Source organism: Chlamydotis macqueenii, chromosome 4, assembly GCF_036417535.1.
Source record: "Chlamydotis macqueenii isolate bChlMac1 chromosome 4, bChlMac1.mat, whole genome shotgun sequence".
Classification (NCBI taxonomy): domain Eukaryota; kingdom Metazoa; phylum Chordata; class Aves; order Otidiformes; family Otididae; genus Chlamydotis; species Chlamydotis macqueenii.
Genome location: NC_141559.1, coordinates 55,880,503 through 55,901,956, shown reverse-complemented (window position 1 = coordinate 55,901,956; position 21,454 = coordinate 55,880,503). Strand labels below are relative to the sequence as shown.

At 34.3% G+C, this 21,454-nt stretch overlaps 1 protein-coding gene across 9 annotated transcripts in view; it reads right to left on the bottom strand.

The window, feature by feature from the left end:
• Window positions 1-21,454, bottom strand: part of FRYL (FRY like transcription coactivator) — a 170,472-nt gene that overhangs the window by 25,081 nt on the left and 123,937 nt on the right. For 6 of the 9 annotated variants that reach the window (XM_086746677.1, XM_086746671.1, XM_086746674.1 and 3 more), the window contains 16 exons: window positions 20,380-20,527; window positions 19,926-20,029; window positions 19,175-19,360; window positions 17,295-17,499; window positions 16,243-16,364; window positions 15,583-15,773; window positions 14,803-14,897; window positions 12,970-13,577; window positions 12,233-12,330; window positions 10,822-10,992; window positions 9,693-9,833; window positions 7,082-7,279; window positions 5,694-5,855; window positions 5,332-5,406; window positions 3,639-3,815; window positions 727-930 (listed from right to left, as the gene is read on the bottom strand). In XM_086746677.1, coding sequence (XP_086602803.1) covers window positions 727-930; window positions 3,639-3,815; window positions 5,332-5,406; window positions 5,694-5,855; window positions 7,082-7,279; window positions 9,693-9,833; window positions 10,822-10,992; window positions 12,233-12,330; window positions 12,970-13,577; window positions 14,803-14,897; window positions 15,583-15,773; window positions 16,243-16,364; window positions 17,295-17,499; window positions 19,175-19,360; window positions 19,926-20,029; window positions 20,380-20,527 — 2,885 coding nt within the window. The remainder of the gene's footprint in view (window positions 1-726; window positions 931-3,638; window positions 3,816-5,331; window positions 5,407-5,693; window positions 5,856-7,081; window positions 7,280-9,692; window positions 9,834-10,821; window positions 10,993-12,232; window positions 12,331-12,969; window positions 13,578-14,802; window positions 14,898-15,582; window positions 15,774-16,242; window positions 16,365-17,294; window positions 17,500-19,174; window positions 19,361-19,925; window positions 20,030-20,379; window positions 20,528-21,454) is intronic. The other 3 variants (XM_086746672.1, XM_086746680.1, XM_086746676.1) reach the window with 2 other exon arrangements.

Here is a 21,454-nt window from a genome sequence, read left to right as displayed (position 1 = left end):
AAAACCATATGCATTTCTGTAACATTTAACTTTGAAGAGAAGTTTGAACTTATCCTTGGGATCCAGAAAATTATTTCCTTTCTTGTTCCTAAAGGTCTTTGGCACTGGTGAAATGCTAGACCAAAACCACTGAAGAGCAGAGCTCTCTCCGTTATGGGTAACATTAATGCAAACTTTGCCTGAAGTCTGAAAAGCAGCATACTATCCCTGCTGCTCCCCATCCAGTCAATTTTCTCCTAATTTCATTTATGTAACGCAGAGAGACTTCTGAGTGGCCAGCATTCTTGATTTTCCTCAGTTATATGTACACATGCTTCAAAATCCATAACTAAATTATTTCAATGGTTAAACACAACTGATGCTCCCACGGGATCACCTACTACTCTTGTTCTTACTTAGTATTTTGGTTTTTTTTTAAGCTAGGAATTCATAAGGACACACACTTCACATATAACACATGCAATTTTGTGCTCATATTTAAACAAATATAGTAAGTATAAAGACACTAAAAAAATGAATGTTGTAATAGAATTATAAACCTGTTATGTACCACCAGTAGGCAAAATAACTCTCTTCACTTCGTTGATGTTATGAAAAAGAAGCTTAGACACCTTAACTTGTTCCTCTTTAGTTCACTTAGGCTGAAAGTGTGAGCCACATTTATCCATTAAAACTGTAAGTGAAAGCTTACGTTCTCAGATTCCTTTCACAAAAAAAGTAACTTACCATCTGTGAACGAGACAGTATCTGACTTGCAGTCAGGGCTGCTTCTTCTTCTGAAGACTCATCAGTATCTTCCTGGTTGGTCAAGTTCAAGCTGGGTGTGCTACCAGAGTACTGACATTCTTGAAGAGACGGTGTGTCTCCTTTGTCAATACTGTCAAGAGAGCGCCTACGAACACCCCAGTTGAAGTTGTCCATGCTTTCACCCTGTAATAGAAAAAGTTTGCACACATATGTATGTACGAATTTCAACATAGTAAAATTAATACACAAATGCAACACAGAAAACACAAGTACTGAATGCATTATGAACAGAGTTTCAATCAGCCCTTTAATTTTATTAAAATTTTAAATACCTTGTTAAATTATGTTTGTAGATATATTAAAATATATGGCAAGTGAAGTAGAAATCTTTTGAATATCTTCTTGGAAAGTAACTCAATATATAACCTAGAACTATATCAGTATCAATTTTATATATCTGACTACAAAGTACAAACACACCACAGACAACAACAGATGAACAAGCCAGGGCACCAGGCTGCAACTTACCTGCAGCTCCTGGTTAGCAAAAAGGAAAACACATATAATTAGAAAGAACGAGGACAAACACTTAAAGATACTCTAGATCCAGGGAAAAATGTTTTATTACATAAAATTTGCCAACAGTAAAAGACTGATTCAAGCTCTGGAAAAAAGCTTTAGTCAAAAAGCTAGTATTTAAAATAATTTCTCTTTCTAATGGGAGATTGACTAAAAAAATAAACAAACTGACAACAAAACACTAAAACCAGCATGCTTATGATACATTTTCTCTAGCATAACACATAAAGCAACTGTTTCAACAAACATTAGATGAAGTTCTTTAACTAACACAGATGAATCTAAACTGATCACATCCAACTGACAAAGCACCAGCAACACTAATTATATAAAGGTTGTAGAAATGTCTTCATTAACTGTTTTACCAGCTACTTTGTGTCAGTTTTACGAAATGCACCCTAAACATCAATAACTGGATCCCTTCTGTTTGCACATTTAAAAGCTGGGATACTTGGGTTTCAAACATCCAGCCTAAGTGAAATCCATATCTTAAACACGAGTGTTTTAATTCACAAGTACAATAATTATCTCTGATTTTCTCAAGCACTTAGTCAACCTTCAACAATTCATCTAAGTAAGATGGAAAATCTGATCGGTTCACTTCACCAGTCTACAATCGGTTCTAAAAATCCCGCATCTACCTCCAAACGTGGAAGTATGGGTTCCAAAACCACTCTAACAGAGGATCTCTTGTGGTGACTTAAGAGATCATCACAACACATTAAATATGCAAAGAAAACTAAACATTTTGTAGTCTCTTTCTCTCTTAGTGATTTGGTTTGTTCCAAAAAAGATAAAAAGGTATGGCAAAGCAAAAGAATCCCAACAACAACAAAGTACTACTTCTGTGGGCTGAAGCACTTGAATTTGACTTGAATATTACTCAGATTTTAATGTAAAAGCCCCAGTTCATACTGTTGACATTTAATTATTAGCAACAAAGAACATTCTATATGTTTATATTTTTGGTGCAGAACTAGGCAGCTCTTATATCAAGTGCACAATTTATATGTAATACCCTAAATTAGTACAAGTTGTACTTTTTTTTTTTGCAAGCATAGCACTACATGTTGCATACAGGCAACTAATGAGAAAGAAACTGTCTTTTCTTCATTATGACCTGCTATTAAAATAATACAGAAAATAATTAAGTTAATCTTTAACTTCGTTTGGCAAAGTTTTCAACTTTTGGCATCCTACCTGCAAAGCTCGATATAGTGTTAAAATAATATTTTACTACTGTTGAGCCTTGACGATTCTGAACTGTTTGACTACTTGCATTCAATATAGGAAATTGTATCTGTATAGTGTGTGGTCACATAAATATATGTGCAACAGACCATAATGAGCCTGTACTTTTCCTAGAAGATGCAAATATTATTGGCTGAAGTGAAGCAATACACAGGTAGCATGAAGAAAATGAGATATAAGTAAAGTATTAGGGGGAAAAGGGCTAGGCTAATCAGGAGAAGAACAATCTTAGGGTTTAGATAGGCAGATACACTTTTTAGTAGCTTGTTGACTCATGACCTGCAAGTCACAACTCATGATCTACCTAATTCATTATTTTGTATAGACTGTAACAAAAGCACTGAAAAAAACCCACAAAGCATTTGATTTCTTCTCCCCAGACCTTTTACAGTCCTACTTTTAAGCTTTAGCAAATTCTGGACCGAAACCTTTTATCTATCCCAAACAAGTAACAACTATTAACAGAATCTTTAGTATTTCTCAATATTTAATTTTGTTTTACCTCCCCTCTCTCTTTTTTGACAGGAGGAGAAGTGGAGGAAATGTAAGAACTGCAACAAAGCAGATATAATGTAAAAGTCAATGCAAGCAATTATGGTGACAAAGTCAATCATATATAATGAGATCGTACATCATACAGTTTATAACTTTGAAAGCTATTCCTCATCTTTTCAAAATGCAGAAACATACCAGGAACAATGGTTATGCCATTTTCCTAACATATTGTTCCATAATTAAGTTTTCTACTGCATCACACCCAGGTGTTCATCCTGTCATTGTCTTATACTGTCGTATCACTTCACTTTCAGATTAAGTCACTTAACCTGGCCCAAAAAATCCCAACCCTCACGCAAAACACACTCAACAATTTGCAACAACTTAACACTGCAAAGTTTGTGACACAGGTTTCTTTATCATGCAAGTTAAGTTCAATCATGTCATAAATTCTTCCCAATTGGATTAGTCAGAAAAGCTGCCAATTCCTTAGAATTGCACCAACATAACCTAATTTTTAAAACATTCTCAAATGGAAATACACAGAAGAAATCCCAAGGTCTCACCTCTGCATCTTCCAATTCAACATCTAAAAAGTCAAAGTCTTTAAAAACTCCAAATTGTTGTTCACTGGTATTGTCTTCCACAGCCACTTCCTCCTCCTGAATCACTTCTTCTGTGGTTGAAATAAGACTGGTTTGTTGATCTCCAACTTCCAAGTCTTCATTAGAAGAAAACACAACCTGCAGATACGGGTAAAAATAGAAATAAAAACTTCCAACTTCTGAAACTCCTAAAGTCAGCTATCCTGCATCCAGCAATTTAATGGCATTAGTGGCAGTCAGCTTACCACTGTAATGACAATACTAGGGCAAGCACAGACTGCAATTTGTTTCAAGACTAGGTTGGATTTTAAACTACACCTTTAAACTAGCAATATCATTCTCTCCTTAATGTAACTGAGAGCTGCAAAGGTACAAATAGAGAGAAAAAAATATATATCCCTGAACCCTCATTTTAGTCACAATATTAGTCAAATTTAAGAACAACAAATCCATCATAATAATCATCCACATGACACAGGCCACATTATTTTCACCTACCAATTTCTATGGAAGGATTGTATACCTTTAAAAAGGCATCCAACGCTGGCTTCCAGTGATGACAATCTTCACTAACTACAATTTGCTGTTTATTTCCATTTTCAGTTTCAGGCATCTAATTTTATTTATTTTCACCTCCTCCACTAAAGATCCACCTCCCATCAATGTTTTTCCCCAGCTAAGAACTTCTATGTCACAATAAAAAACAGTATTCTAGATTATAACCAAGGTAGGCTACTCACTTTCTTTTAAAAGCTCTGTATGTCATCACCACCATTAAGCTTAGTCTGCCAGTGGGGGTCTTTCCTGTGCCATATGTACAAGTAACACCATCGGCCTATTTCTACTCAATAGTTAAGACTATTGTCCCTACTGATACCCATGTTAGTTGGTCTGAAGTCATGTGCTCCACTGGTTATTTTCAATGGATCCTGTGGTATTTTCAATACAGCATCAACACCCTTGCAGTCCTCAGACATTGCTGCCCCTTCTCACTAAAGCACATCTTATTTATAAATGACTAGATAGAGATTTACTCAGAAGAGGGGAGACCTAGTTCAAGCCTCTCCTCTAGGCAAGAAAATTAAAATTTGTATGTGCAGCCTCAAACACCCAACACACTACTCTGGAGTGGCATTGTAGTCCTGCTCTTCTGTGAAGAATGTAAAATGTTGAGAAAAAGTATTAAGGATTAGTCTGATCAATGGAGCTCCTTAGTAGTCAACTAATTTAATCTGGAGAGGAAAGATTTGAGTTCCAATCCAAAGACTTTTGAAAAAATCTTGTTTTGATAACCACATAAGATAAAAATTAAGAATTAATCCTAGTGATTTATCTTTGCTTTAAACCACATAGTCTTCCCCCTATAAGACTGACCTAAATTCACTGAGATGGCAACATTAGTTTTGGCTGAATTTAAATACTGTTTTGAAACCTATGTAGTAAAGAACAGTGCCCACGGGACTTCTTGAGGAATAACAGTAATTCATTACTCGTGCTTCCTTCTCTTTTAAATTGTTTGATTGGATTTGTGAATTATTGAACCAAAATCAGTTTGTCAAAAATTGTTCTTCGTAACTTTATCAATACCTGAAAATACAGCAGCATTCTCACTACCAGAATTTAAAAACCAAAACAAATCACCATCACCACTTACTGAAGGATTCTTGGGAAGACCAGATTCTGGACCACACAGAGAAAGCACGTTCATTAGCTTCTCCCTAGTTCTTCTCTGAAAAATATATGAAAGAAAATCACATAGCTAGGCATCTGCTGGAGGTCCATGTAACAATGTAAAACATCTGCATTTTTAAGTAGTCATCTTGCATGCTGACATCATCTAAAAATAATCTTACCATTTTTTTCTTTTCACCAGTATTAGCTTTTACTTTATGCTATATTCATTTATTCTTTTGCTAAGACACAGTACAGACTTCAAGCTACATTTCACCTATTTTTTAAATACATTTATAAACACTGTCTGTAATATACATATCATGTGCTTGAGACACAATGTACCTGAGATAGTTGTGGTCTCTTCCAGCTGACAGGAACTAATGCGTTTGAATTGGAGCCTGATGAAGTCGAAGAAGTGCTCCGGGTGACAGCAATGACTTTTGGCTTCCCATTTCTACCAGCTGCGTTGTGTTGATCACCATACTTATTCCCAATAATTGGTGTCTATCAAAGACAACAAATACTCTCTTAAAATTCAAATCCATATTAGTAAAGACTACACATTTGATTTCAGAATTTAGTATTATATAAAATGTATGAGGATTTGTCTGTTTGTTTTTAAGCATTCTATGAAGCCCATGCCTAATCCACAAATCATTGGTACACGAGCAAATACAAAGCTGAATACTTCTTCTCTATGCAACAGACCGCTATTCTGCCAACATGTGTTTTTTGAATTATGCAAGTTTTATGCTGACAATCTAGTTATATTTTTAAAGACACTTTAAAAACAACTGTGTTTAAAGATACAAAGCTTCTCTATAAAATCATTCACAGACATGAACAAATTGTTTCCACAGACCAGCAACTGCACTAACACATGCACACTTTTGAAAACCAAAGATCAAATTCAGCTGTTTTGACAGCAAATACTACTCCAGTGAACTCTGGGGGAATTCATCTTGTCTTTCAGTTATGAGCTTGCACTGAAATTTCCAGTAAGGAATTCACTTACCAATTTAAGCAGTGCTCCTAAGACATCTGTATCTCCAATCATTATCTAGCATCAGCTTCAACCAGGAGCCCTTATTTTTGACTACTTCTAAAGTTTCTACAATTTTCACATTGCTACATTATACTGCAGTCATTTGGCTATGTTCCTCTTTTCTGACAGAGGACAAGTATCAGCTGTGTTAATATAGTGCTTTCAGTTCTAACAAACACTAATTGGGGGGCAGAGGTGTTTTTAACAGGAGGTTTTTCTCCAGTTGTGTCCACCTAATATAGAGGTGTATTGTATTCCCTCTTCTACATTTTCTCCTCCTTTCAAAGTCACACCAAAAACTGTGGTACAGAGTTTTAATCCTCTCAGCCCTTGAACACTCAACCCTTCATTTGATGAAAGTCTGGAACATTCAGCTGCACGCAGCAGTCAGCTGCATTATTAGCCTGCTCTCTGACACAGCAAAAACATCCTTGAGAATAATCCTATTGAATTTCAGTAATTAACTCTCTAGATATTCAAAGGGGAAAAAAGGCAAAACACAAAATAATTAAAAGTTTATCTTTCAGTACGACTCTAATTACATGTATGTAAAATTTCCAATATCTGCCATTCTTAAAAAAAGGTATTTATTTTAAAACATATAAATGCAGAAGGCTAAAAGAAAACAAATCTGAGTTTACAACAGAAAGTCATTATTGCATTGCAATTTAAATATAACAATTACCTCTGATATATCAAAATGAAAATCTAAGGTCTTCCCAGGGAGCTCCTTTGAGACATTATTAAAAATTTTTGTGAAGGAGATTTCAGGAGAACCTATATCACCTCCATAAGACTTTGGAATATCATTAGGTACAACAAGGCTTGCTGATCGGGAGACCACCAGTTTCAGAATATTAAGGGCTTCCTTCCAATACGGACTCTAAAGAACATACACAAATCACAAAACAATTACTTCAAACAGGACAATCATTTTTAATAGACAGTAGAATTTTGCACTGCTTCATTGCAAGATTCCCCAGACCAGCTCTATAATCTTCTACACGTGGCTGCATGGTGCTAGCATAGGTGGGCAGCTTTGAAGTGCCAGGAAGGCAGCAGCAAGGCATCAGGTTATCCCAGGGTGGTCAAGTCCAGCCAGGCAAGCTCACTAGCTCCAGGTCACAGTGTCATTCACATCAGATCCTGTACCATCATGTCCCTTGCTCCCTGTATTTACACTGTGTTTTTTAACCACTGTGTGAAGTAACTGCCCTTCAAGCCCCAGAAGATAAAAACTGAGAGCATTTAAAAGTAAAACAACTTTCAGCTCCTGGCATCTTTAATTATTTTACACTTATGGGCAGAGTAAACTGAATTTGAAACAGACAAAAATATTTTGTGCTTTATATTTTCTCATGCATTTCAAAGATCTTAAAAAAAAAAGGCAAAAACATTTACAAGGTTTTAATATACTATCAAATCATCAGAGTGCTTAAAAAACCTAGGCCAAAAGTATGAGAACTGAATGAGCAGGACCTGTTCTGACAGGACAAGGGGTAAGGGTTTTAAAGCAGAAGGAGGTAGATTCAGACTGCACATAAAGAAAAAAAAATTTTACAATAAGCATGGTGAAACACTGGAACAGGTTGCCCAGAGAGGTGGTGGATGCCCCGTCCCTGGAAACATTCAAGGCCAGGTTGGACGGGGCTCTGAGCAACCTGATCTGGTTGGAGATGTCCCTGCTCCTTGCAGGGGGTTGGACTAGATGACCTCTAAAGGGCTCTTCCAACTCAAACCATTCTGATTCTATAATAGGCAGAGCCCGAGTTAAGTGCACTCTCCTTAGAAAGATGATTAAGGTATGTAAATAATTCACTGGTTTCAACTACAGAGATTGTGGAGTGGATCACAGAAGAGACTTGCACTAAAAGTGGGAGTGTTAAGATTCACATTCCTAAAAATGTTAGGATTCTACCTGAAATTTGAATCTTCCAGTTCTTGAAATTAGCAGGACCTCTGGGGTTTTTTGGGGTTGGGTTTGGTTTTGTGTTAATTTTTTTTAATTAGGATGCCATGTTTGTTAACATATTTTTATTGCATTAAAAAAAAATAATCAGTTTCAAGGCTCTAAGTAGTATATGCTTCTTTGTAGGTAATGAGAGTCTTCAACAATCTCCCGATTTTCTGTGCATCATAAACATACAAAAAAGTAGTCTCAAACTTGAACCATCCTGTAGCAATTTAAAGTTATTAAGATGCATTGTGACTGCAGAGGACTAAAAAAGATCAGCTTAGTAGCACCACATTTAAACAAAACATGTTCATTTATGGTCTCTTCTTTTGTCATCTATAGCAATGTGTTTTATTGTGTCAAAACACATAGGCTTTTCTGGAATATTTTTTTCACTAGCACTATTATTTTGATAGTGTACATCTTCTAACTAAGATTCCATTCCATGCTAGTGTGGGATTGTGCAGAAAGCTCAGATAAAGTTTAGAAGCGAAGGAAGCAGTTGTCAGGCCATGAAAACCATAGTTATGCTAATAATTCCATTTTGCCTAATGCACTCTGACAGGAGCACAATATCTAAAGTACATATCCATCAATAACAAAACATCCAGGAACACTACTTTTCCTGGTTAATTATGATTAAACCATGTGACTGAAGTACATTTGGCAATAATGGAATTCAGAAAAAAAGAAAAGGAGGGGGAAAGAAAAGAGAATGTAGTGCACCAAAAAGGTTTTATGCTCCAGGCATTTTCTTTCAGCAAGATGCTAGACCTTCGTTCATGAAATAGATTTTCAGTAAATTGTGTTCCAAGTACAAAGGATCAAATTACCTACGGCAAAACACTATTGTTCATCTTTCGGGGAGTTACTTTAATAAAAAATGCACTCAAATTCATTAAGGTGTACCTTAATGCTCCTCACAGATATATTAGTGAAAGTGATTTAAACATGCATTTGACTGTAAAACTTCCTTTTGAAAACATACACACTTAAAAAAAACATATGCACAGTGTTTAGCAGTAAACATTTCCTTGTATTTAAACAGTTCAAGGATCATCTGCTATAATTGCATATGCAGAGTTGCCCAGATCTGTAAATAGATGCATATTCATTCAGGTAACTTGTCCCACAAGATGTAAATCAAATTGGACAAATACATAAGCATATAATGAATTAAGTACATAGCACAGAAAATAAAATACTATGGAATCTGACTTTGAACAGCTATGTTGACACCTGAAATAAATTAATTCTCAAAAAAAAAAAAAAAGCGAAGTGTAATTTCACTACCACTTTGATAATAAGTACAAAGGCTTTTATAGTTTTTCAGAATACCTACCTGAACATATTTACCAATAACTTTTATGATTTCCAAATTAAACTGCTTCACTGGTGCTGTGGATAGGTCAATATGACTCAGAAGACTGTAAATGATCTGCAGTAAGGACTGTTGCATACTGGATAACCCTTTCTCTAACAGCTAAAAAAAAAAAGTTTTTAAAAATACAGAATTTAATTAGAGCCTTTGATGGTAGAAAAAAGTGAAAATAAACATTAAAACATAGTCTACTTTAATACATATTTACTTTTCCCTTCAAGAAACTTGTGTAGCACTATACGTTTTTCAAAATTTTATTTTAGCATTTTTAAAAAAGTAATGCAATAGAACAATGATCTCTGTCCTAATTCAGGTTTTTTCCCTGACTTTTGACATGTTAGCACAGATCTGAAGTATCTAATAATAAAATACTTCTCACTAAATAGAAGTGTTCATACAAATTCGAAATCTCAAAGCCTCATGAAAAACAATTACATCTACACCTTAGAGAAGGCTAGTATGCCTAAGCTTACAAACAAAATATGTACCTATAAATTCATTCACAAAAAATGCAATAATATTTTAAAACACATCATCATAAATTTGAAGTTATATACTTTAAGGACAAGCTCTGCAAGCTTTTCACTTGAGGTACTTTTTCAAATGTAGTATCAGTTTTCCTGTATGAATGACTGGCAGAATCATATACTGAATTCTATAATTTAAATGATCTTTGATTATATACTGTGCAATAGTTACAAACTGAACTTTCAAATTAGTTTTTAGGTTGTGATAAGAACATCTTTAAATGTGTATTTGGCTAAAAAAGGTATCTTAAAATTTGCACTATTTTGCTAAAGCCAAGACAGCGTGTACATTTTAGTTATATTCTGTACTACATGAATATCTATTACTAAACACTATCATAAAAAGGGATAAGTGATTGTCAAGGCACATTTAAATTGTTGCATTCCAAAATGACAGTAGTCATCCCTTTTTTACATACTAGAACATTTTATTACTATTCTCCCATTAGGGAATATGTGCTTTTTCCCCCTCCACTATTAAGAACCATGAAAAATCGGCAATGAGTAAATGTAATGTTGATCACGGATTGTCAACATGAGACAGATTTTTATTAAAAAATTACCTCTGCAAGATATGTTACGAGGTTAAATGTGGCATCTGAGAAAGAGTCATGCAAATATCTACACACTACATTAATCCAGTTAGAACAGTCTCTGGAATAACTGTGTGTACTGTATAAACTCATCATATGAGCCAGATTGGCAAGAGTTGGTGATTTCTCCTCTGCACAAACCTGAAAAGCAAAAAGCCTATTTAATTGTATTAGAAATGACAAATTTTTAATCTAAGCATTCACAAGTCATTATGCACTTTTCTCATGTTTCACTGTATTTTCCAGTCACTGAAATCAAACTAATCATACAAGCAACATCTACAGTTTCTTTTGAATTTTAGAACCTGGCAACCCACTAAAAAACTAGTAGAGAGAATTAGCTAAGAGACTTAAACTGCTTTTTAAAATAAATAAATGAATGCATCAGGTTTAAATAACAAAAATTTAGTTGCATGCCCCTGAATGGGCAACTGCACCCAGTAGGCGTTCATAAGCCTTGACCTGTCTCTCCAGCTTTATCATTCACCCTTTTTCTTTTAAGCCTAGACCAGCCCTTGCCCACTAATATTCCATTTATCAGAGCTACGAGGGCTTGTATTTGCGAAGGCAGTAATATCTGCAGTAGTGGTGCTGTAGCATCCACGCTCCAAGTTCATCTACTACTCATACCAAACTTACTTTAACTAGCACTCCTAGCTAGTATCGCAGGTATTTAAGGGACAACAGTAATTTCTGGATTTGCATCAGCCATGTATTCCTTTCAGGTGGCTTGCACACAGTTAAGCAATTTACGTATCACAGTTTGGGAAGCCAGAGGCTATAAAAGTGCATCAGCTATTTCAGACGGCACTTTCCTATTCCTCTTTCCACATTCTTCCTTAAAATGCAATGCAGGCTGTCAGGGCAGCGTACCACCAGCCTGGCCGGAAAATGCTGGTGTGCACCATGCACTGCTGTAACAGACACTACAGTTCAGAAATATTCTAAGGTTAATCACTGTGCACAAGTAATAGAAAGAACGTAGCACCTTTTCTTCCCTACCTACCAGTCTGAAAAGTAAGGATCATTTCCTTACTGTAAGTAAATTAGGAAGCATGCTTAAAAATTGATTAAGTTTGTATTTAAAATTACAAGCTGCAAAATCACATAAGTAAGAAAAAGTAACTGATATCATTAATAAGTAAACTTGTTCTTTACACCTGAAGTTTAAAGAAATCAAAAAATGCAGGGTTTTATAGACAAACTCAGGGGTTGATCAACTATATAAATCAGGACTAGATCACATCTTTAAAATACACCTTTTTATCATTATTCCTATGAGACTATTACAATCATGTGAAAGTATTGCATAAGGGAGCAGAAAAATAGAGCAATGTAAGCAATAAAATCCTGGATACTCCCCAAGCATCATTTTACATACCTTTGCTATTCTGTCAGCTGTTTCTTTACAGAATTGAGTTGGATTATCAAAATGTTGGATCAGATGAGGAAGTAGGCACAAGATGTTTAGCGGAAATCCTAAACACATACATAAACACAGTTATATAAGCCCTAATGATTTTAATATGACTTAATTTAATGTGGAATTATGTGAGCATATAACAGTTTTCTGGTATTTAATAACCCTTAGAGCATGATACACATACATTCATACAGATATATAAATTATATACACATATCCATGTACCTAAGTGTGTATGAATGTAGAAGGTATATAAATGTGTCAGTGTATAGGTACAAATATGCGTAAGAGGAAAATAAAATAATCACCAGTCCAGTTAAGCAAAACTGTCATGAAACTGCATAACTTTATGCAGTACAGTCACATCATTTTAAAAATGTGCAAATGTTTGAAATAGTACTATTGAGCTATTTAGCACAAGATCATGAAATATAATACATGTGCTCTTAAAACTTGCAAGCAAGTTTAAACTAAGTTAATAATCAATTATTTTAGTATTTCCTGGCAGATAATCATAGTCTGCAATGTATTGCCACTATCTAGCACCGTAATATCGATAACTGCAAAAAAACATTTAACTGAAGGGTGTTTTTTAAAAGGCAAATGCATAATAACTACTGATTTTGATTACACTTAATTTGATTTAAAAAAAAAACCAAACATTTTAATTACATATATATAGGTACTAAAGATACCTGCTAACTGAGAAGGATCCACCAAAGCATGTCTGGAAATTGTGATTAGTTTACTGAGGAGATGAACTGTCATTTCTTGTGTAGATGCTGAAGTAAAACCTTTTAGGAAAAGCTGCTGAAGGCCTGGAAAGTTATTCCATTTCAGTTTATTCTGCACCTTTTCTATCTTTTCCCGACTCTCTGATTTATCCAGAGGCAAGTGAATAAGAAGCTTGTTGAGTAGCTTGAGAGCCAAAAGGTATTCATACTCATAATCTGACTCTAGCAACGAAGCTGCAATCCAAAATATGGTGGCCATCAAGTTGACAGGGTCAGTAGTGGGCTGCACATCATACATTCCTCCCTCTCTCAGGGAGGAAAGGCTTCTAGTCCTTGCCAAACTTCCACCATGATTTATCCTTCCATCCATTATATCCAGTGTGTTGCTTCGTCGACGGTCGCCTCTCCGCTCACTGATTAAATTCAGTCTCAAAGAATTACTCCTTGTATTGCTGTAGTATCCCAAACAACTGCCACTATTAATGGGACTTGTGCTTAGATTTATCTGTCCAGTGCTTTTCCTGTTAGCTGCATACTTGTTTCCCATTACAGAATCATGGTACGAGGTTCTAAAAGAAAAATCAGTATTACGTATTATTCCACGCAAAATACTTCAACAATATACAGTCTAGAAAAAGGGAAGACAGGAGAAATATGTTATACTAATCAGATATATACACACTGAGTGAATACAGAATTTTTATGTATGTATTACTAAAACATCCTTACAGCATAAGGGCAAGACTATAGCATCCCATTGTCTCTACTAACAAATTTATTGTTACAATCTCAGATTATCAGAATAATTACATAACAATTCAGTGAAACAAAAAAAAAACAGCCTATAGCATGTAAAATATTACCTGTAAATTAAGATCTAGCATTCCAACTTACTTATAGATGTGATAAAGGTAAAGAATGAGTGAATTAATAAATGAAATTATTTACTTATTATCTTATATTTGTCTAAAGTACCCGACCTAGAAAGTTTCCTGTTCTGATACAGAGAAATTTAATATATTCCTAGAAACCTCAACATTTTCAAAAAATTTGCCATGGAGTCAAACAAATAAAGATGCCTCTAGATTCCTGTAGGGATTTTTTTTTTCAGTTTGATAAAAAGTCATTGAGCTAACCACTCAGACTAATGAGACACACAAATGACTCAGACTGTTCAATTACACTTCTCTCATATATGGACAACAAAACTGAGGCCTAACACAGACTAGCATTTGCTGTTACTGAAGAAATTTCTTCTCTATTAACATTGGAATAAAAATATTTAATGCATTACTAGAGCTTTCATCTGTGAACTTTAAATTATCTTAAATGACCTTTTAAAGATTGGTGCCATTACCTTCATTATACATACATATGGGGAAAAAAAAATAAGACCTCCCTGATTAAAAAAAAAAAAAAAAGGAGGGAAAAAAAAAAAGAAAGGGTCTAAGTGTACTCAGTGTCTTTATTTTTGAGAAGTTTCAGAAGAACTGACACCATTTTAGAACTGAGTCATAAGGAACACCCTGAACAGCCTTTTTTTCTATTTTTAAAATTGGACCCAAGAGGGTAAGATGGAAAGATAGCAGAGACCCTTTTCAGAAAATCTATATTCTTACAGGTTTTGCTTGAGGCAGAATGATAAAAACACAAAAGAGCAACTGATTTTCCTGTAAGGGTGCAACTATTCTGCAAAGACAACAAGAAATTACTTTGTTACAGTTGTAATACAGATCTTTAATAATTCAAATGTATAAAAATGTATAATGTAGATTGACTAATAAAAAAACTTACTGAGAAAGGGCAGAAAGCAGATCATAATGCTTCATGGTTTCAGCCAATGTATCAATAGCAGACTCTAAGGTCAGAAGCAGTTCTATGACAAAACCCTGGGAAAAGCCACAGGTCATTATAAATTATGCAATATGCACATCACAGAAAATTTACTAAGTAGTGATATAAAAATATATAAACAGTAAGTAAATTATTATTTCATGCTTTAATTAGAACACAATCCTGATGAGACAGCTCAAATTAGCAGTATAGCCTCAAGACAGGGTAAAACTTTAACTGATTTCTAAATATTCACAAAATTAATTCTGGTTTGCATTATTTTTAAGGACAGTCTTAAGGATGGAGTCATTTGGACTCTCATTTTGCAGTATTAAAAGATTAGATCCAATTCTTTAGATGTACAATGACACTATGTTGGATGGTTGTTAACACATTATCAGGTTAAGTTCTTTATAAAAAACCCTCCTAAATTACTTTTTATATGGCTGATCTCAGGATTCTCTAACTATGGAAGAGAAGGGTTTTTTTTAAAAAATAAATAAATATCAAACTACCATTATTGCTGTAGAATGGAATGTGCACAGCTCATCTTTTCACCATTTAATTAGGTGAAAATTTAGAAAGTGTCATGATTAAAACTGTTTTGATATTTGAAATATCTTTATTTAAAAATAAAAACCCATCTGAATAAAAATGCTTTTAAATTTTACTGTCATTAAAATAATAATGGAAGTATGCAATTTAGGCTTTATAATAAAGTGGGGGGAAAATTTCAAATACCTGAGCTTCTTCTCCTGCATCCCCAACAGTTTCTAGTAGTCTGGAGAGAACATCAGAAAGTGTAGATGCAGTAAGAGGCTGCTTCAGAGCCCTGAAAATCTGAAAGGACCTCCCAGCATAATGTCGAGAGGAGCACGAAAGCGCAGTTTGCAAAGCAACTTCACTGAGACGGTGTTCCAATTGAAATCCTCCTATAAAAGGAAGTAAATACTCAAGCAACACAATGCTTCATAGAAAACAAAACCACTTGAATTTAATGAAGAGTAAATTGCCAAAATCATTCCTAACTTTAAAATATTCTCATCTTCTACATTTTTCTCAAGAAGTATTACTCTCAAAAATCTTTCCAGGCATATAAACTTGTATTCCATAATACTTAATACTGGAGACACTTGTGGAGAATAAAACATTTATAATTTGAATACTGAGTATCAACAATAAATTAATAAGATATTTTATCTCATTTCTAAAAATTTTTAAATCTGTCATAACAGAAACATGAAGTGTACAATACACAAGAAAAATCTATTATTTAGAAGCAGTAAGCGATCATCTAGAGTGATTTTATAGATAAACCTGTAAATTTACAGGCATTCAAAAAAACTCGTTTATTTAGCAGACTTGGACATTCTATCATGCATCGACTGTTTTCTAACATACCTGAGCTAGACTGTTTAAATATAGATACCACATGCTTTAAAAACACAGTTAACTGTTCAGCACTCTTTATATTGGGGTTCTTGGCTGAAACATCTTCATGATTCCAAAGTGGACCTCTTTTCCTAAAAATATAAAATAGAATGAATGTAACGGAATATAAAACATAGCCTTTGTCACTAGTATTATTTAAATGTTATTTTAAGCTTAAGGTTAACCGCAAAAGGATCGACTACCGACCGCATTTAGAAATGCGGACATAAATTGGAAAGAAGTTTGACAACTGTCCAATCTTATACAACAACACAAAAGAAGTTAAGAGAAGCTGAAAAGCAATATATCAGGTCTAACTGAAGTAACAGCATAAATTTAGGAAAAGATGTTCTCTGTTAGATAATATTTAGCTATCTAACAAGGAACCAGTACAACTAACACCATTATACACTTCTTAGAACAACTTCCTTTCTTCCCATTTTCTTCCTGTTAATACACCACACTATTCTAAACTTAGGCTGATATAAAGCATAAGTAATCAAAAGCTTTGAGAAATAAGCAGGATTTCAGATTTACACAATCTTGAAAAAGCTTTATATAAACTATCGTACAAACTGTAAAAGCATTGATGGTTTTACAGATGTTCTTTGTTGCTAATTCCTGGTTTTTCAATAGTCAGCTATTACTACCAGGCAATCCATAAAAAAACTCCATACAAATCTTGTAGCTCCCTAATAATTTTACATCTTCCAGCCCTAATCCTTTAGATGGAAAAGGGAATTCTATAAACTGTGTGGCAAGCAAAGCTAACAGACCTGCACAGAACATGGCAAAAGACTTTTAAACACTCAGGAAATTAAATGGGGGCCAAAATTCTCTGAAACTGTTGGAAAGTTAGAGATGTTCATAGGCTGTATTGCATAAAACCACTTCAGGATTAAACTCTCTCTTACCAGCGTTAAAACACAGACCAAATTAGACAACTTGATGCTAACGAGCAAGGCTTTTGCCGTATTTTCACAAAATACATGTCTTGACAAAAATAAAAATTGAAATCTTACCTTGAGGTAATAAATTCTACAAGAGTTTTCACTTTTTCATCCTGCTCTACTGAAATATCAACCTCATTGAGGATTGTGGTATGCAGCTGAGAAATGGCAGCACTTGTATTTCCTAAACTGATGCTAGAAGAGGTAGAACTTGAACTAAGCCCTGAGTCTGTCATTGGGGAGGGCTGGTAATCAGGTATAAAATCATGAACACCTGCTGAAATAAATAAATAATTTTTAAAAATACAACTATGCACTCTTAAGTTGACAGTTAATATTAAATATATAGAAATAAAAAATAGTCCTCTAAAAAAAAAAAAGTAGCTTAGCAAACATAAGAAGAATAATTTAATGGATACAATAATTTCAGTGAAACCAACAAGTCTGATAATATGCAAGGTCTTCATGTGAATGGACCCTTAATAAGGAACTGCTAAATCCCTTTTCAAAACCACTGTATTATGTTTGATTTTGTATTGGTAATATGACAGCTCATCAGCTTCTGAGCTATCTCATCTTAGTAAGTTGAGACAAATGATACAAACTACTTCCCAATAAGGTGCAGATATTTCTTTTTTCTTAGAACTTAGTCCCAGTGTAACTGATAGTGTTCATTGCTAAGGATTAGCTAGTGAATTGACTCTAAGCTGCACAAAAGTTTCTCTGAAGTTAATCTTGCTGCTGTAAGATTTTTCTCTCCGTGTAAAGAATGACATGGCTATAAAATACAACTCCAGTAACTCCTCACATTACACTTCTATCTATCTATCTATGAGGTGCAGGGAGAAAGTAAATGGGCAAGGAAAACTGGGTCGCAAACCTCTGACTGGAACAATTGTACCTAAGCTTGAGACTCACTGACACCCGTCATAAATTTTTACTCTACAGAGCCACAAAGTTTGAACGGGTTCAAATAAAATTTAACATCAGCTTGTATGACTTTGCTCTAGGCATGCATACCTGTAATCACTTTATCTTAATCATCAGCTGGAAATGTTTGATCCTGGTCTAATTCTAGTTTCTATCAGATGTTTTTGTTTTAACAATAGCAAAATACTGTGTCACATTTAGACCATTTTACCTAAAACTGTAAAGATTAGGAATGGACTGGTTTGTATGGGTCATCATATAGATGCACTGGTAAAGTTCTGTGAATAGGTTTATATAAAGAATTCTTCCACTGTACCCACTTTTTAATTTCTCATTGTTAAGAATATCAAATTCACAAAACACATTAATATTTCTGGTTAGTGACAAAACCACTTATGGTGTGAACAAAACCAGAATGAAGAGATTGTATAGCAATATGCTGCCACCTACTGAAATAGTACGAAATACTAGGTTTCAAAAAAATTAACTATTTCACATTGCTTTAGAAATTACAATAGACTCACACTACCAAAATATTGCTTTCATGAAGAGATATATAGACAATATATAGTTTCCTGTATATTTACAATATCGTAACATTAAGGTGAATATTAAAAGGTAGTATCTCTAAGGAGAATTCTGACAGCCTATTGAACAATGCAATTAAAACTGACAAAAGTCAGAAATTTAAAGTTGCTATAAACAAGTAAGAGATGTATCTTCTTCGCCTTTATTTTCAACAGCATCATAAAAACTGCTGTATTACAGATCCAAAACAGAGCTCCCTCTATGGTTTCCACTACTATTTAATCATTCAACTGTGTTCCCTACTTCAGTGACCAGGCACAAAGTGTTAACGTGAACTGTAATCATTTTGACTTAATTAAAATCTGAAGAAATACCTTTTAATGCCAAGGGCTGAGAAAAATATTACAAAAACCAGAAATTCTAACGATGCCTGGAAGAAAAGGTGACTTTCCATGTCATTTTAACAAGCAACACTTAATAAATCTAAAGCATACCTGTGAAAGTATAATCTAAATGAGTAGTTTGCTTGACAGTAAGCACCCTGGACTCATTGAACTCTCTGTTTCTGAGAAGGACAGAAGCTACAGATTGGACATTACTGCCAGATCCCATCACTATCAGCAGATGCAAAAGCAGTCGTTTACAATGCTCATAGACTTCAGGGTGACAGTGGTCAAAACCTAACACAAAGGGAAAATGGAAAAGGTTTACTACATTCGAAGGACATGCTGAAACAAATTATTTTCAAAATAACTGTACTCAAACTAGTCTGTTATACTTCACCAAATAATAGATACACAGTTCACTAAACAATGTTTTTTTTCAGTGTTTCGATACAAAAACAAAAGCATACAGTATAACAAACATTAATATATCCCCATTTCTCACACAGCAGTAAGAACTTAATCTGCATTCTGCACAAAAATTACTACACAGAGAAACAAAGAGAAAAATCTGACTTTTACTGTGTTTTCTACAAGGAGAAAGAGGTAAAAGTGGCTCCAACAGAAAGTTTTTCCAAACCATTCCAAACACCTCTTAAGTATATATATTTATATATTATAATTATGTATTAATCAAGTTGAAAAATATTCTGTTCAATTTTAAAAAAAATATTGTAAATATTAACAAATTAATGAGATTTCAATACAATGTCAAACATTACTTCAAGCGTGAAAAAGAACAGCTACATAAATAGCTGCAATTCTTAGGTTACTAGACATACTTCTGTAAGAATTTAGTTACCTATAAAAATTGCATGAAGCAAAAGATGCAAGTATCCTCCCCATTCCACCTTTACACTGTGGTCAACTATCAAGTCAGTCAAAAGGATCACTGCTATATTGCATCTAAAAACAAAGAAATAATTTGTTAGAAGAATGTGACATGAACTTTATGAAGAGCTGTGAGAACTTAATATGCTACTAGTATTCTTTCTTAAGTCTACAGACATCCACAAAGTTGTACTATAAGGGAAAAGATGGAAGCTCATAATGAAAACAGTAAAACTTCAGTCCTCCAAATTAAAAAGCTGGCAAATCTTAAACCGCTGGACATGTGAGTAAAACGGCAGAAAAAAAATGTACCATCTAATATCTTTAAATCTACTGTCTTTTAATCTGCTATCTTTAAATGACTATATTTGTACAACACAAATTAAAATGTAATGAATTGCCATCAGCATTGTTAAAACAGTTACCTGTGAAGAGACATGCCTGGAGAAGTTTCAGGCAAGTAATCCACTAATGGTGACCAGCAGCCTCCAGTAGGTGGAAAAGGTAGAGCCTCTCCTTGATTGTGCTCCATCACCTTCAACCGCCAGTTTGAATAGAGGGGCATTGAATCACCTAACACAGTAGATAATTAAACCAGAAAAAAAATTATGTATAATATGTTTATGTAATACACAGTATTCTAAAGAAATATTTTTAAATTCTTGAAAGGTTGAGATCTGGAGAGGGGGGAGAGACCAGCCATAAACAGTAGCAGTTGGACAGAGGTTTTGTTTTTTGGGTTTTTGTTTGGTTGGTTGGTTTGTTTGTTTGTTGTTTTTTTTTTTTTTTAAAAGTGGTTATTTCTTTTACCGTAAGGATGATTCTACAGAAGCCATGCACATAACAGAGTAAGATTTTGTTGAATAGATTCATAGAAGCGATGGATGCACATAGGGAACAGGGATGCACATAAGGGGAAAAAAGGCAAAACGATCTAATATAATTTCCTTGAATTTCAAACCTCATGCCAAACAGGGAGTTAAGGCTGTGTCCCAAGATTGTACTGAACTCACTTCGAAAAGCTGCACTTTATTACGGGTTAAGGAAGCATTCCTCAAGAGCACCTCTTTCTAAGTCTCACTAGCAAAAATTCACCATTTCTATGAGTCAGATAATGCCAGCCTGATACATTGGGTATCAAAACTTGCCACTTCTACAGCAGCATAGCCCAATCCCACTGCTTCACAAAAGTCACTGCTCAGAAAATCAGTACATTTGTCAAGAAAAGACAGAAAGATATTTAGGTTTTAAATAAGCAAGCTTCGAAAGTGGAAGAAACACATCAGCTATTTGGTATGAGAGTATGAAGTGTTACACATCCAAAATATTTTTCTGGTTTTAAATGAGATGTATTGGACTTCAGAACGATCAGTTAAGGCCAGAAACAAATAAGGAGACTGCTTCAACAGTTCTGTGTTTCAGTGATTCTACCAGTTGTCTTTTTGAAAGCATAGCTGCAGAAATTTCAGAAGTTCACACATGCATCAGCTCATTATTACC